The following is a 15,655-nucleotide window of genomic DNA, read 5'->3' on the forward strand; positions in this document are numbered from 1 at the left end:
AGGGCTGACCCCAACCTTATGCCCTGGCAGGGTCAGAGTCTGTCTCAATGTGTCATTTCTGATGACTTAAACATGGGTAATTCTTGAAAGGACCTCAGGGATTCTCCAGCGGAGTCCTATCCTCTTCTTTTATGGGTGAAGAACCATCCTGAGGATGGCAAGTAGAGCTCAGGATCCTGAATCAGTAGTACCCAGTCCCAATCCTCCCAAATTTTGTCTTTTTTGCTGCATAAGGCATCTTGTATTCTCTTGGAATCAGTTCCCTGGGCCTTTAGTCCCTAGCCCTCTGGGGATTTTTATTCTCTCTGAACCCAACCATGCTACGCCTACCATTTAACTGATTCTCTCTACCAGTCTGGGGCAGCAAACTCCAATTTGCAGAGCCGAGATTTTTCAGGGATTGTCTGGCTATTGGGATGCATTTGAGAACTGAGCAGAGCTCTTTTTTTTTTTTTTAGATTTATTTTTTTTAAAAATTTATTTCTCTCCCCTTTGCTCCCCCCACCCCAGTTGTCTGCTTTCTGTGTCTATTCGCTGTGTGTTTTTCTGTGCCTGCTTGTATTCTTGTCAGCGGTACGGGGAATCTGTGTCTCTTTTTGTTGCATCATCTTGCTGCGTCAGCTTTCCATGTATGCGGTGCCACTCCTGGGCAGGCCGTGCTTTTTTCGTACTGGGTGGTTCTTCTTAGGGGGTGCACTCTTTGCACGTGGGGCTCCCCTATGCAGGGAACATCCCTGCATGACACGACACTCCTTGCACTCATCAGCACTGCGCATGGGCTGGCTCATCACATGGGTCAGGAGGCCCTGGGTTTGGACCCTGGACCTCCCAGGTGGTAGGCGGATGCTCTATCTGTTGAACCAAATCCGTTTTCCTGAGCAAAGCTCTTGACTGACCCACTGGAGCAAGTCTTGTATTCCATCTTTACTTCACTGTTTCTTCTTCGAAAGTGTTCAAGTCAAGTCTTCTTGATGGTAAAATAAAACAAAACGAAAAAACCCAAGAAGCCATTGAAGTTCTGAGATAGTCCCCTGACAGCCCAAAAGATGGCAGAAAAAGAAAAGTTTGCTTATATATTTTGGTTAGAAATTTTCTCTTCCCAAGGTGATTGTTAGTCTGGTAAAGGCTAAAGCAACAGTGGGGGGAAAAAAAGAGAAGAAAGTGTGAATGATAAGGAATAAGAGAAAGAAAATAGACCTTGGTAAGAAAACTCACTACAGAATAATTGGAGGAAGCAGGGGGTTGTGGAGAAACCTGGGTTTGTTCACTGTTTACCAGCAGGGAGCTGCCTCTCCTGGGTAAGATGGGCATGATAATTCTTGTCTTGGCTGCCTCCCCAGGTAGTGGTGAGGAGCAAATGATTTGCTCTTGTTACCTTTCAGTACTGGTCTACATGCACATACTTCTTAGAATTGGATTATTTGTCTTTTTGCTGTTGTGTTGTAAGAGTTCACTATATGTTCTGGATACTAGACCCTTATCAGATACATAATTTGTAAATATTTTCTCCCATTCTTTAGGTTGTTTTTCCACTTTCTTATCAGTGCCCTTTAATACACCAAAATTTTTAATATTGATGAAGCCCAATTTAACTTTTCCTTTTTTTTTGCCCCTTGTACTTTTGATATCATTTCTAAGAGTCCATTGCCAAATCCAAGGTCATGAAGATTTACCCTTATGTTTTCTAAGAATCTTATAATTTTATTATTTATTAATTTAATTTCTCTCCCCTTTCCCCCCCCACCCTAGTTGTCTGTTCTCTGTGTCTATTTGATGCGTATTCTTCTTTGTCTGCTTCTGTTGTTGTCAGTGGCATGGGAATCTGTGTTTCTTTTTGTTGCGTCATCTTGCTGTGTCAGCTCTCCGTGTGTGTGGTGCCATTCCTGGGCAGGCTGCACTTTCTTTCGCTCTGGACAGCTCTCCTTACGGGGTGCGCTCCTTGGGTGTGGGGCTCCCCTACGTGGGGACATCCCTGTGTGGCATGGCACTCCTTGTGCGCATCAGCACTGCATGTGGGCCAGCTCCACACACGTCAAGGAGGTCCGGGGTTTGAACTGCGGACCTCCCATGTGGTAGACAGACGCCCTAACCACTCGGCCAAGTCCGCTTCCCGAATCTTATAGTTTTAGCTCTTACATTCAGGTCTTTGATCCATTTTGTGTTTATCTTTGTGTATGGTGTGAGATAGGACTCAACTTCCTTCTTTCACATTTGGATTTCCAGTTGTCCCAATATCATTTGTTGAAGAGACTGTTCTTTCCCTATTGAATGGTTTTGCAGTACACTTTTACCTACTGCAATGAAAACATACTCTTACCTATAGGCCTTTAGGGCTTTGCCTTGGAGTTGAGACAGACACCCAGGGACAGTTCTCCTTCCATGCCCAATTTTCTGACTTACACTGTTACTGCCCCTGAATTTTTCCTCTGTGCTTTTTCTACCGATGTGGTGATTCTACCTCCTTTACTTTCTCTTCCCTTTTTCAGTGTGTGACAAGATGAAAATCCCTGGACTTTACAATCCTACTTCATTGGAGACCTGTGTGCAAAGCCTGGACTAGGAAGTGGTGGGAGAGGTGGAGAAACCAGGCTTCCTGTGGGAGGGAAGGTGAAATGTCTTGGAGGAAGAATGGCAGCTATGTAAGAGGAGAAAAGGAGTGTAGGCAGGAGGGTGGGAAGCTCATACGTGGAGGAGTGGAGAGCAAATACTCCTTGGTTCAGCTTGTGAGGTGGCCCCTGTCTAGTGAGCACATAGAGGATTGCAGTGGGCTGCCCTTTCTTGGAAACATGTCTTCCCCCAAGTCCACAGTTCAAGCAGGTAAAAGTCTATTGACTGCTGTTACCATGGAAAGGGTACTCTTTGCCCTCAGAGCTGGGGTTGGGGTAATCATATAAATGCGCTAAGTGCCCAGCCTCTTTCCCTGCCTTCTCAATCACTGATTTTTCGGGTTACTGATTAAACCACCTTGGACTTGGGAGCCCCCAGGTAGCTGAGAGGCGGCCTCTTTCAGTTCAGATCCTGATGGAGCCCATCTCCCAAATGGTCAGCTTTTTCTGAATTTTGCTTTTTAATTGTAAATGCTGTAAGTTGCTTCCTCTATATGTAGTTCCTGGGATTCCTTACTGGAGGGAACCTCTGCCCAAAGTCATACCTGCACCACCAACTGCCTAGGGCCAGTGATCTCTCGAGTAATGCTTAAGAAGGATGATAGATGCCCTTTATCTAGTGCCAAGCCCTGCACTTACACCATCTCCAGGTCTTATAAGGGTACTTCACGGGTAGGGATTTAACTTTTTTCCTCCACTACATGGAAGAGAAAACTGAGTGTTAAAGAAGCTAGGTAACTTGCCCAAGTGCACACCACTAGGATATGACAAAGTCAGGATTGGGTTTCTCTGGTCCCAAAGTCTGTGCTCTCCTCATTATTTTCTGTACTGTGCTTGGATGGGATGAAGGCATAGGCTGGCAGAATGTGATAGATCATCTAGCCCTATGCTCTCATTTTATAGACGGAAAAACCGAGGTTCAGAGACGGGAGAGGAACTTATGGGGGTTAAACAGTAACAGAACTAGAATGAGAAGCAGGTTTCCTGCATGCCCTACCCCCCCCCCCCCCTGCTGCCTTATAAATATTTCATTCTTTCAGTAGAGAGTAGAATAGCATCCAAGATCCTGGGGAAAGATAAAGGGACTGGATAATGAACCCACAATATAGATGGGGTCTGAGAGTTGAATTTTAGAGGAATGTGAGAAGAAAACATTAGCTGCATACTGGGTTTATGAAGGAGGGACAGCTGGGCAGAGGGGATGGGCAGAGAAGAATGCAGACAGGCAAGGCTTTGTCTTTGCAAAATTTGGCTGACTTCAGATTCACCGTGGGTCTTGAACATGAAGTCTCTTAAAAAGAATAACAACAATGGTCACAGTACCTGCTAGGAGCTCACATTAAGGTACACATGAGTGCAAGGCTCATGGACAAAAGCCAAGAGCTGTTAACAAGGTAAGGTAGTAAGGAATTTATATTGTGCATGTGTGTTGAGGGGTAGGGAGAGGCACAGATATTTTGTGATGGGTGAGAAGAGAGGAAGAGTTGCCTTGTGAGATCCATGTCCAGGTGGGGAACAACCAGAGACCTGCCAGGAAGGCTTAAGAAGGGTATAGGGATCCTGCAGGTGTGTAATTGATGGTAGAGAGAGGGAAAGTGAAGGGTGTTTCAGGTGCAGGGCACAAATGGGACCCAGGCAACTGGGCAGTGGTTGAATGGAGTCTCAACCATCTTGTGATTTCATCCTTTTGGTGTCTGAGACTTGATTTCCCTGCCATGCACTCCTGACTATACCTGGCTCCCCAACACATGGCCTTATCAACTCTGAGAAACATTCTATCCTGTAAAACTTCCTGGTCTCACATATCTTATTCAAATGTGCACAATCACTTGAGATAAAGTCTCAGATTTTATGAATTATACGTGATGGCCAAATGTTCTTGGTTGTGTTTCCTGGGGCTCTTATCACAGATTATGACTGCAGCAATGCCACTGTCCATCAGACAGAGCTTCGTCTTTTGCTTAAGGTTAGAATGCTCATTGCTTGGGCCATTCACTTTCCCAATTGGAAAGAAAATTTGAAATAATGAGATTTCTCCCCTCTCAAATCTCATTGAGATTGTTTGGGTGCTCAGACACACACTGGTTAGAGCCAGGATGGGAAGTAAACACACACAAATGAAATCACAAGATTTCATGGTATTAGACCTGAGGTGAAGTGACCTACCCAAGAGGTTTTCCAGGAGGTGCTCTCTTTGTCCCATGGTCATTGTTCAGACAAATTTTCAAAGTGATGGGAAGGAAGTTTGCTTGTAGATTTAATATAGAGCAGGGGTCAGCAAACTATAGGCATTGGGCCAAATCTGGCTCTCTGCCTGACTTTGTAAATAAAGTTTTATTGGAACACAGTCATGCCCACTTGTTCATGTGTTGTTTATGGCTGCTTCCATGCTATAGTGATAGAGTTGAGTAGTTGCAACAGATACCATATAGCCTGCAAAGCTTAAGATATTTACTATGCGGCCCTTTATAGAAAAAAATTGCCAACTCCTGGTCTAGAGGACCATGCTTTTCTATTTCACTTCAAGTTGATTTTCCTTAGCAGCCTGCTTTAAACAAACAAACAAAAAATTAAATATTTTTTCTTATTAAGGGCTAAGAATAGTTTAGGGAAGGAACAGTCTAGGATGAGCTGGAAAAAGAAAATTTTGTAAGATTGTAGAAGGGCTCTTCTATATCCAAGTTGTGTTGTACTCGCTACCCAGTCCCCTTTTCTTATAAATGAAAAAAATTGGTGAAAACTTCAAACATAAAGAAAAGTACAAAGAGTAATATAGATAACACTTTTATATCCACCACCCACATTTCATAGATGTAAACGATTTACCATCTTTTTTTCCCATTTTTTAAAGAAATCAAGCATTACAGATATAATGGAAGGGTATGTGTAACCCTCCTGATCCTGTTTCTCTCCTTCCTGTAAAAATACTGTCTTGAACATAATGTATATTTTTCTGGTCTATGTTTTTATATTTTTACTACGTATATATGTATATCTGTACAGCCATAAAGAATGTATTGTGTTTTAAAATTTCTGCTCCCCCCACCTTACTGTGAGAACAATATAACATTGACATTAAAGAAACTCTTGGAGGTAAGACCACCCATATTCCTGTAACTTTATTACAAACATTTTCATATTTGGAATTTGCCAATATTGTGTGCATTCTATTAAAGATGCATAATATTTTGTTGCCTTTCTCTCTGCTCTTCACATTAAATTGTAAGCATTTTACCATATTTCCATCTTCATAATTACTATTTTTTTGGGGACTATAGAACATACTATTAATACATAATTTTCAACAAAACATTTGAAAATCTTTTGACAGACTAAAAGCTCTTGACAGTGGTCACCTTTGGGCAGAATGACTGGAGGTGGGGCCCCTAAGTTATAAATGTATAACTTTGTGTTGTTTTTTTTTTAAACCATACACATAATTTATTTTAATAAGTAAAAAAATTTAAAGGCCTTAACACTGCAGAAATATTACAGAAGGGAGGACTCTTACTTTTTGATATGGTGGGAATTCAATGGGCTTGGAGACAGAAATCCTGGATTTTTAGCTCTTGAGCAAGTCATTGACTATGTCTTTCTCATCTGTAAAATGAAGCCATTTTGCCCATCTCATTACTTTGTTTTGAAGAGCAATGCATTGCATGCATCTGAAAGCCCTTTGTAAACTGAAAAGTCCTATAGATATGGAGGAAAACACTCCTAGTTAAGCAGGAAAAAGTTTGGACATCTAGGGAGGTGAAAAAACACATGTCAGAGTACCAGGAACAAAGTAAGTCACCTAGCTGGAGTCACCTGTGTGGAGCTACAGTAAGTTCAACACCCCTACTAATTTCCAGGGTCCCAAGGACAGAACTCATCCAATGACTCATGGGAGGCAGAATTTATCCCAGATTTCTAAATTCATAAGGAAGGTTTTCTTGGAATTCTTTATCTGCCTTGTTAGCTGGAAAGGGAGTATCACAAAAACAAGATTTCTGTTAGCCCGACACTTCCCGTAAGTATTCAGAGACTCCGTTTATAGCATTACTTTAGGGGCTGTGTGTTGCTTATTTGTGATAATGACAACAAGGCAGATATTAATGAATGTTTCACAGTCTACTATGATGTGTTGTCATAAAGTATTAAAAATTAACTACTCTGGAAAGTAAACCAGCCAAGGGCATTTTAAAGGCAGTAGCAGACTTGGAATCTTTTTATAGCTTTCCACAAAATCAAAAGTGTGTGTACTTACCAGCCGGTCCACTGCAATCAATGAACCTGTTTAATCTGAAGACTTTATGGTGCCTATGGCGAGGGGAGCATCATTACAAATACTCATTACAATTTCAAGAAGCCCAGTGTGTGATCAGGAAGAAGTAGCCATTTCACCTTTAGCTGATGGACAGCAAGGAGGCTCTTTCCTCATATTAAACTACTATAGGAAGCAGGATAGAACAGGTCCAGGATCTGGGAGGGGGATGCTTTGCTCAGCTGCAGGACTTTCCCACTTCTAGCAACTGAGAGTCACAGGTCCCTAAAGTCAGGCCTTCCATCTTTCAAGATGAGAACACTGAGAAATGGAGCGGGGAAACGCTTTGGCCTATAGGCCCCTGGCTAAAATCCAGGTGTTCTGACCACTATTCCTGGGGACAGAAAATGTGTATGTGTGTGTGGGCTCTTTTTAGTCATCATTTCTCTTTCCCTTCCTGGTTCTGCCTCTCCTCCATCAGGAAAGACAATGACAGTAGGGCCGTGGGGGCTAGTTCCTCTGCGTGGGGGTTAAGAGGAGATGAGTTAAGTCACTGGATCATCAGAAGGCCCACTCTGGAGGCAGGGGAGGTTGACTCATTGGCCAGTGCTCTTGCATTAGCACATAAGCATGGAGTTGATATTAGACAAGCTTTCCACCAATAAGAAAAGCTGGGAATAGGAGGTTTGGTTGGGAGGAGCAGGTAGAGATATGGAGTCACTGGAGGGCCCCGAGATTCTGCGGTGGTGAAAAAAGAGGGGAGAAAAGGAAAGAGAGAAGATGCAAGGAGTCACTGGAGGGCTCCGAGATTCTGCGGTGGTGAAAAAAGAGGGGAGAAAAGGAAAGAGAGAAGATGCAAGGGCGCTGAAACCATTGCTGCTGGCCCATTCTCCAGGGCTCTTACTGGGCAGCCCTTTGGACACCCTGAGGTTGATTGGATTTTATGCCATAAAACAGTTTGTACATTCCATCTAGGAGAAGTCTAGCTTCTTCTCTGCCTAGAGATTTAACAACAAAAGACTCACAATGATCATCCCTTAATGCTATCCTTTCTGGTAGTATTTTGGAGGGAACAAGAAAATTCATTTTGGATGATCCTAGCGCACTCTGCTGGTCTAAATCAGCGGCTGCCCTATCCAGCCAGATGGAAGGTTTTGGGTAGCTTTACGGGGTGGGTATATGAGGCAAGGAGGAGATGTGGTGGTGGGGGAAGAACTACATTAAGAATATGTCTGGTGAATTCAAAAGTGAAGAAGGAACAATTTTCCCCAAAGTTTCTTGAGATAACCCAGATAAAATCAGTTAGCACCAAGCCTGCCATGAAAGATGTGCTTGGTGATGCCCTGGTTCTGTTTGAGTCAAAGTGGACTTCATTTGGGCCTGGGAGATAAAATTATGATGTCACTGAAATTTCTCTCCACTCGAGGGTGGGGGTGAGGAGGGAGAAGAGTCAGTTATGGACCTGCCAACACTCAAACTTGCTTTTGGATATATGTCTAATAAAACCTCTGTGTACTAAGGTGTAAATGGATAATAGCTTACTGCGAGTCCATATGTTGAGTTATGAGAAACTTCAAGGTGTTAATAGTTGTTTCTTGACAAAATGGGTTCCGTGGTTAAAGAAGTTTGTGAAAAGTGTACCATGTTCCCTTCCTAGGAATTCATAGTGCACCGTGTGTATTAAAGGCTCAGAGAAACTGTATGGTAAAGAAACTGCCTAAACTTTCTTTAAACCAGCATGTCATAGACTTTTGGGCATGGAATCCTTTTCTTTTCATGGAATATCTATTATCATCTTGAGTAAACCGTGCTGGGAAACTCAAGATAGAACAATACTCTCTTTTAGATACTCATCTTCTTAGCTGGGGATAAAAATATGAATCTCTAATAGTGGAATTTCAGCCAAAGGGCAATGGGAGTGGGGCCAACCTTGGGATCTTGGAAAATTCAGCCATTGACATGCTCTACCCACTCAGGTGACAGCTTCTCCTAGCACCTACCTCCATGTCTGCCTCCCTGTAGGCACTGAGTGCTCCCTGCAGTCAGCTGGCCTCTCTCATTCCTAACTCCACTCTCTTCTCCTTTTCAGGCAGATATCTTTTCTGGGGCCATATTCATCAATTTGGCCTTGGGCCTGGATTTGTACCTGGCTATATTTCTCCTGTTGGCTATCACTGGCCTTTACACAATCACAGGTGAGTCCTTTTAAATTATCCCAGCAACTCACACCCAGCACAGTGTTTGGCTCTTGGGCAGGAAGTAGGAAGGAAGGAAGGAAGTGGGAGACATGGCTTCTCCTCTCAAGGAGAATTACACACCTAGGAAACAGTTTGATAATGGGATATTTGCTTGGCCCCAACTCACAGACCCTATAAGTTATGTGGGAGATCTCAGAAAACTCTAGTGTTAGCTGGAATAGTCAAGATAAATTCTTACAGGTGGCAGGGTAGGGCTTGATCTTGCAGATTGTGGAGAGATTTTGGCTAAGTTGGGAGAATCAGGGAGGAAGTGTCAAGTGTAGGGAATGGAGTGAGCAGAGGGATAGAGGTGAGAATGGGCTTGGCATGGGGCTGGAGGGAGGGTGAGTGCAGGTAGGTTTGGCTGGAAGAGGATGGTCACTGGGAGATAGAGGGAATCATGGGCTATAAGGCTTGATGCTTAAAATGAAGTCATACTAGAGAGGCCTTGGAAGCCAGAGAGAGGCCTTGGATTTGATGTCATAAGCAATTGGAGCCACTGTAGGGAGGGAGTGACACAAAGAAAGAGGTTACTGGAGGAGTGGATGACTGGATGACAATTGAGGAAACCTTTGCAGAAGTGTCACTCTTTCCAGTTAGGAAGGGCAGGGTCAGTGGTGGAACTTGCTGCTCAGTTGGAACCCCATTCCCGGGTTCCTGTTCCAATCAACTTAGAGGGCAAGAAGTTACTTAGATGGCCCAAGAAAAGAAAGAGTGGATATACAAGTAGCCCTCTGAAAGATGCCAATTTGGTAATGTTCCCAGATATCTCTGCAGTCAGCTTTTTGCTCTTCCCTGATTTTTGATGATGAAAGATACTTCATTTCACCATAGAGGAAACATCTCCTATAAACCATTTCCTGGCTTAAAAGTATCACATCACTCTCTTACCTTAAATTAGGGAGAAGAATTCTCCTTTCTCCAAGGCCTTCCAAGCATTTCTCTGAAAAGTGGAGATGTTGGTACATGCTGTATCAGGGCAAGGGAGGGAAGGCAGGGAGAGGCAGATGGGTGAGTGAAAGGGTGTGCTTAGAAGGTGTGCAGAGGAATAAAGGGTAGAAGATGGGGAAAGGAAGCAGGTAGACAGGTTGCCCCCAACATGGGGTCAGATGTATTTATTGTTTTCTTGCCTGTTAGGGGGCCTGGCTGCTGTGATTTACACCGACACCTTGCAGACAGTGATCATGCTGGTGGGATCTTTCATTCTGACTGGCTACGGTAAGTGGAACTTCAGCAGGTTGAGGAGGTGGGGATAGAGGTAGAGGACCTGCACCCCAGGAAGAGAAAAGCAAGTCTGGCTACTCTACCTGCTGCCAGTCCAGGCAGTGAGCTTGGAAGGGCTCTGTTCCCTCAAGTGGAGGGGTATGGCGTGGATTGGTGCCTCATTATGGAAGTGCACAGGCCCTTCCTCACCACTGGAAGTCTCAGGCTGGGGCTGGCCCAGAGAACATCTGGATTCTCTGCTTCCTCTTCTAGAAAGTCTGGGCCACTGATTCCCAATCTTGACCTGTGATAACATGGTCTTCTGTCTGCAGCCAAACTGGACAGTAAAAGGATAGTGTAATGAGTTTTTCATCAGCTTAACTGTATTGAAGTATTGTTATTTTTAAATCTCAGATTATGTTGAGACCTGCTTGAAAACAGTAGGGTGATAATTTTCTTTCTTACTATCCTTACTTGACAAAATTAAAAAACTTGCCCTTCTAGGTTGCCCCACCTCTAACGGTATTTTGAAATTTTACTTGTCTATGAAATCCTAAAGAGAAGACTGGATACCTAAGATCTAGGGGTCCTTGTTATGGGAAGATATAATATGCAACATAAAGAGGGGGATGGAGAGGTGTAGGAAAAGAGATTGTGTATGCTATTGAAGTTAAGTTGGTATCAATTTAAATCAGAGTGCTATAGATTTAGGATGTTAAATGTAAACCTCATGCATTTTGGTTTTCATAGCTGCTCAAGCAAATACTGTATAATGGGTTGGCACAAACAATTTATTAGCTCATGGTTTTGAGGTAAGAGAAAATCCAAATCAGTGTGTCGTCAAGGCAATGTTTTCTTCCTGAAGACTGGCATTTGGGGTTAGCTGTGGGTGATCCTTGGTCCTTATTTGGGGTTGGTTGTTTCCACCTTTTGGTTCTTGTGAATGCTACTGTGAACATCCATTTACAGTTATATTTGAGTCCCTTTCACTTTTTTTTCCCTACTGGAAATGGAATTGTTGGGTCATATCATAATTCTATGTTTAAATGTTTGAGGAACTGCCAGACTTTTCCACAGTGGTTGCACCATTTCACATTCCCATTGGCAGTGCATGAGTGTTCTAATTTTTCTGCATCTTGAGGTCTTCCTTTTAATAATTAAAATACCAGGAAGCGGACTTGGCCCAGTGGTTAGGGCGTCTGTCTACCACATGGGAGGTCCAAGGTTCAAACCCCGGGCCTCCTTGACCCATGTGGAGCTGGCTCATGTGCAGTGCTGATGCACACAAGGAGTGCTCTGCCACGCTGGGGTGTCCCCTGTGTAGGGGAGCCCCACGCGCAAGGAGTGTGCCCCATAAGGAGAGCCGCCCAGTGCGAAAGAAAGTACAGTCTGACCAGGAATGGTGCTGCACACACGGAGAGCTGACACAACAAGATGATGTAACAAAAAGAAACACAGATTCCTGTGCCACTGACAACAACAGAAGCGGACAAAGAAGAACATGCAGCAAATAGACACAGAGAACAGACAACTGGGTTGGGTGGGGGGGGGAGGGGGGAAGGGAAGAGAAATAAATAAATAAATAAATCTTTAAAAAAAAATTAAAATACCTTCCTTCTGTAAAGAGTTGGACTATTTTCACAAGTTATTGTTTTGGAGCCTCACAGTAGTCCCAAGGGGATGGGGCAGGGTTAATAATCCCATTCTACTGTGGAGAAAGCTGAGGCCCAGAGGGGGAAGTGTCTTGCCCAAGATTACATGGTGGGATCTCCGGCCCGCTCGTTGGATCCTCTCAGTCTCTCAGGCATCCACAGAAGGAAAAGAATAGTTCTGAGTTTCAAGTTGTTGATTTTTTTTACCTATGTTTTCCAGCTTTTTACGAAGTGGGAGGGTATGAAAGCTTCATGGAGAAGTACATGAATGCCATTCCAACCTTGGTTTCTGATAGAAACATCACCATCAAGGAAGAATGCTATACTCCGAGGCCTGACGCCTTTCACATCTTTCGAGATCCTCTCAAGGGAGATCTCCCATGGCCTGGTCTTATCTTCGGGATGACCATTCTTGCCTTGTGGTACTGGTGCACAGATCAGGTACCCAAGCTGGGAGTGTGGGCTGGGTGGGGTCTTCCCTAAGGCAACATAAGAAGCCCCATCTGTCTGTGACTTGTGGAGTTGGCAAAAGTAGGGCAGGGCTCACATGGTCTGGGGGTAGCTGAGCCCTGTTGACTTGGAAGTGCCAAGCCAAAGATTCAGGACGGGGAGGCTGGGAGAGCAGAAGGCTCTCGTGGGGTTTTCCAGCCTGCACCACTCCCTCACTGCATATTCCCTGGCAGGTCATTGTGCAGCGCTGCCTGTCGGCCAAGAACATGTCTCACGTGAAGGCCGGCTGCATCATGTGTGGGTACCTGAAGCTGCTGCCCATGTTCCTTATGGTGATGACGGGGATGATCAGCCGCATCCTGTACACAGGTGATGCCTCCTGCTAGGTTCGCTGCCAACACTCCCATTTTCCTGGCTCTAAGTCACTTCCAAAGCCCTGTAGCTTCCTGTTACCCCTCTCCCTTTTCCTCTTTTCTTGCCATGATTACCAAGAATTATTATTCTCCTGATAGTAATTCAAAGGCACAGAGCCTGTGGCATTGTGTTCCCTGGTTTCTTATATAGGAAAATGCTTTCACCTCTTTTTTTCAAATCTTCTGAAATCATGACCTGCCTCCAGCTGTGGTTTTCTTTAGCTAATATTTGCTCAGTTGCTGCTCAGTTCCCCCAGGTTAGAGTGGTGTGTATGATGGCTTCCTTAATGTCAAAGGACCTCCCACCCGTCTCTAATTGCTGCTCCTGTTTCCTAGTCCTCCAAGGAGCCCTCTCCAGCATCGCCATTTGTTTTTTTTTTTGGGTTAGCTGTCATGGATCAAAACTATTTCCTGGAATATGAAATAAAAAGAGAGCATAGCTGAGTAAATATTTGGTAAGCACCCTCGAAAATGAAGTCAGGACAGTGTGAGGGTACTTTTTTTTAATCACTGGCTGAGTGCTTCTAATAGTGCTCTCATATTTCTGGCTTGCCTGGCATGAGAAAAATAGATGTAACTAAGTAATTCATATTGTAATGGATATAGCACACAAATTTATAAAAATATTTGAGATAGTACCATAATAGATCAGTGGACTAAACAAAGTATACCTATAGTTCACAACTTTTACTATATACTTGTTTATGTATATTCATATATAAATGATATAAAGATAATAATAATAAGGTTGGTTGGGGGAAAATACTTTGGTTAGTAGTAATATTTTGACAATGGTCTTTATTCATTAGTTATAAAGGTTTAACAACAATGCAAGTTATTGGTGGTAGGATGAGTAATGAGAGTCCTATATGATATTATATATGCTTGTTTTGTAAGTTCACAATTATTATTATATACTTATTGTTTATGTATATTTATGTATATGTGATATACTTCAATAAATTAATTAAAAAAATTTAAAAAATCCTTAAAAAAACCCAAAAAACAAAGTATTCTTATAGTAAGTGCTTAATAATTGTTGGTTGATCTGAATTCTCTCTGAGGTTCTAGAATTCACTTCAAGTTTCTAGCTAATGTCCCCTTCCCCTCCCAGGCCACTTTCTTTCTGTCCCTACCCCTGATTCCCCACATCTTGCAAGTGCTATTCAATCGCCCTGCCATAGGGGAATTCCCTCAGTTGTCTGGGCATCCAACCCTGTTTGCAAGAGCTGCTTAAAATTAAATTAGAAGCCACGGTCTCTGTCATCTTCAGGAGAAACATGACAAGTATCTCTGGTGAGCTGCAGGGTAGCTAGCTAAATTTTAAGGACAGTGCCTCCTCCCTCTCCACACTGTGAAATGCCTTATTTTCTTTCCTCTGCCCAAGAGCTATCTTTTCTCCCTCGTCGGATCTTGGGGATGTATCAGGGCTAGTGGGCTAGGGGCAGGGCATGGAAGGGCTCAACTGGGAGCTGCACTTTCTGTCCAGCCTTTTCAGGGCCTCAGGCGGGAATGTCATGTTGGAAGTCTTGTTTTAAGAAGATGAACCTCGGACATGTTTCCCAGATACCTGCTTGCTGACATGCCTTTTTGTCTCTCCCCAGAAAAAATCGCCTGTGTCCTTCCCTCAGAATGTAAGAAGTATTGTGGTGCTGAGGTGGGCTGTACCAACATCGCCTACCCAACCCTAGTGGTGGAGCTCATGCCTAACGGTGAGAGTCAATCCTGTTGACAGGGATCTACATAGTATTAAAAAAAAGATTTCATTCTTTATTTCTCCCTGCCCCATTGTTTGCCCTTGCTATCTGCTCTCTGTGTCTGTTCATTTTGTGCTTGGCTTCTTTTTTTAAAAGGAGGCACTGGGAACCAATCCTGGGACCTGTCATGTGGGAGGGAGGTGCCCAATGATTTGAACCATCTCTGCTTCTGTTTGTTGTATCTCTCGTTGTGTTTCCTTGTAGTTTCTCTTCATTGCATCTTCTTGTTGTGTCAGCTTGCCATGTCAGCCCATTGCACCATCTCACTATCTTGCTCATCTTCTTTAGGAGGCACTGGGAACTGAACCTGGACCTCCCATGTGGTAGGTGGGTGCCCAATTGTTTGAGCCACATCCGCTTCCCTATGTAGATTTCTGTGGGTCTTCTGGGGCAAAGCCGTTTCTGAGTCTGGGGGATCAATAGAGAAAGCCTTATTCCAGGTGTCCTCGGTTTTAAAAAAAAATTGTGGTAAAACATATATAACACAAAATTAGCCATTTTAACCATTTTTAAGTGTACATTTCAGTGGCATTACTTACATTCACAACGTTGTGCTACTATCAGCACTATCTATTAACAAAAATGTTCATTGTGCAGTAATTCCTTATTTCTCCCAACTCCCAACCCCTGGCAACCTCTAATTTACTTTCTGTCTCTATGAATTCACCTATTCTAGATATTTCATATAAGTGAAATCATATAGTATTTGTACTTTTGCATCTGACTTCTTTCACTTAGCATAATTTTTTCAAAGTTCACTTGTGTTGTAGCATGTATCAGAATTTCATTCTTCATGGTTGAAAAATTTCCATTGTAATGTATATACCACATTTTGTTTATCTATTCATCTGTTAATGAATACTTGTGCTGTTTCCACTTTTTGGTTCTTATTAATAATGCTGCTGTGAACATCAGTGTACAAGTGTCTGCTTGAGTCCCTGCTTGTTCTCAGGTTTTGAACATGTCTTCCTGCAATGGGAATAATCATATGGCTTGGTTGGATTTTATGAGTACTGGGACTTGTCCACTTAGGCTTGAAAAGAACATGATCTGCAAACTTGTTAGGAAAAATACGACTTTTTTATGCTTAT

The 15,655-nt window shown here is 43.2% G+C and overlaps 1 protein-coding gene across 1 annotated transcript in view; it reads left to right on the forward strand.

Annotated features, from left to right (window-relative positions):
* Positions 1-15,655, forward strand: part of SLC5A1 (solute carrier family 5 member 1) — a 58,433-nt gene that overhangs the window by 28,016 nt on the left and 14,762 nt on the right. The window contains exons 6-10 of the mRNA XM_004485245.4: positions 8,942-9,047; positions 10,227-10,307; positions 12,165-12,385; positions 12,628-12,763; positions 14,412-14,519. Of these exons, the coding sequence (XP_004485302.2) occupies positions 8,942-9,047; positions 10,227-10,307; positions 12,165-12,385; positions 12,628-12,763; positions 14,412-14,519 (652 nt within the window). The remainder of the gene's footprint in view (positions 1-8,941; positions 9,048-10,226; positions 10,308-12,164; positions 12,386-12,627; positions 12,764-14,411; positions 14,520-15,655) is intronic.

This window comes from Dasypus novemcinctus, chromosome 19, assembly GCF_030445035.2.
Source record: "Dasypus novemcinctus isolate mDasNov1 chromosome 19, mDasNov1.1.hap2, whole genome shotgun sequence".
NCBI lineage: Eukaryota > Metazoa > Chordata > Mammalia > Cingulata > Dasypodidae > Dasypus > Dasypus novemcinctus.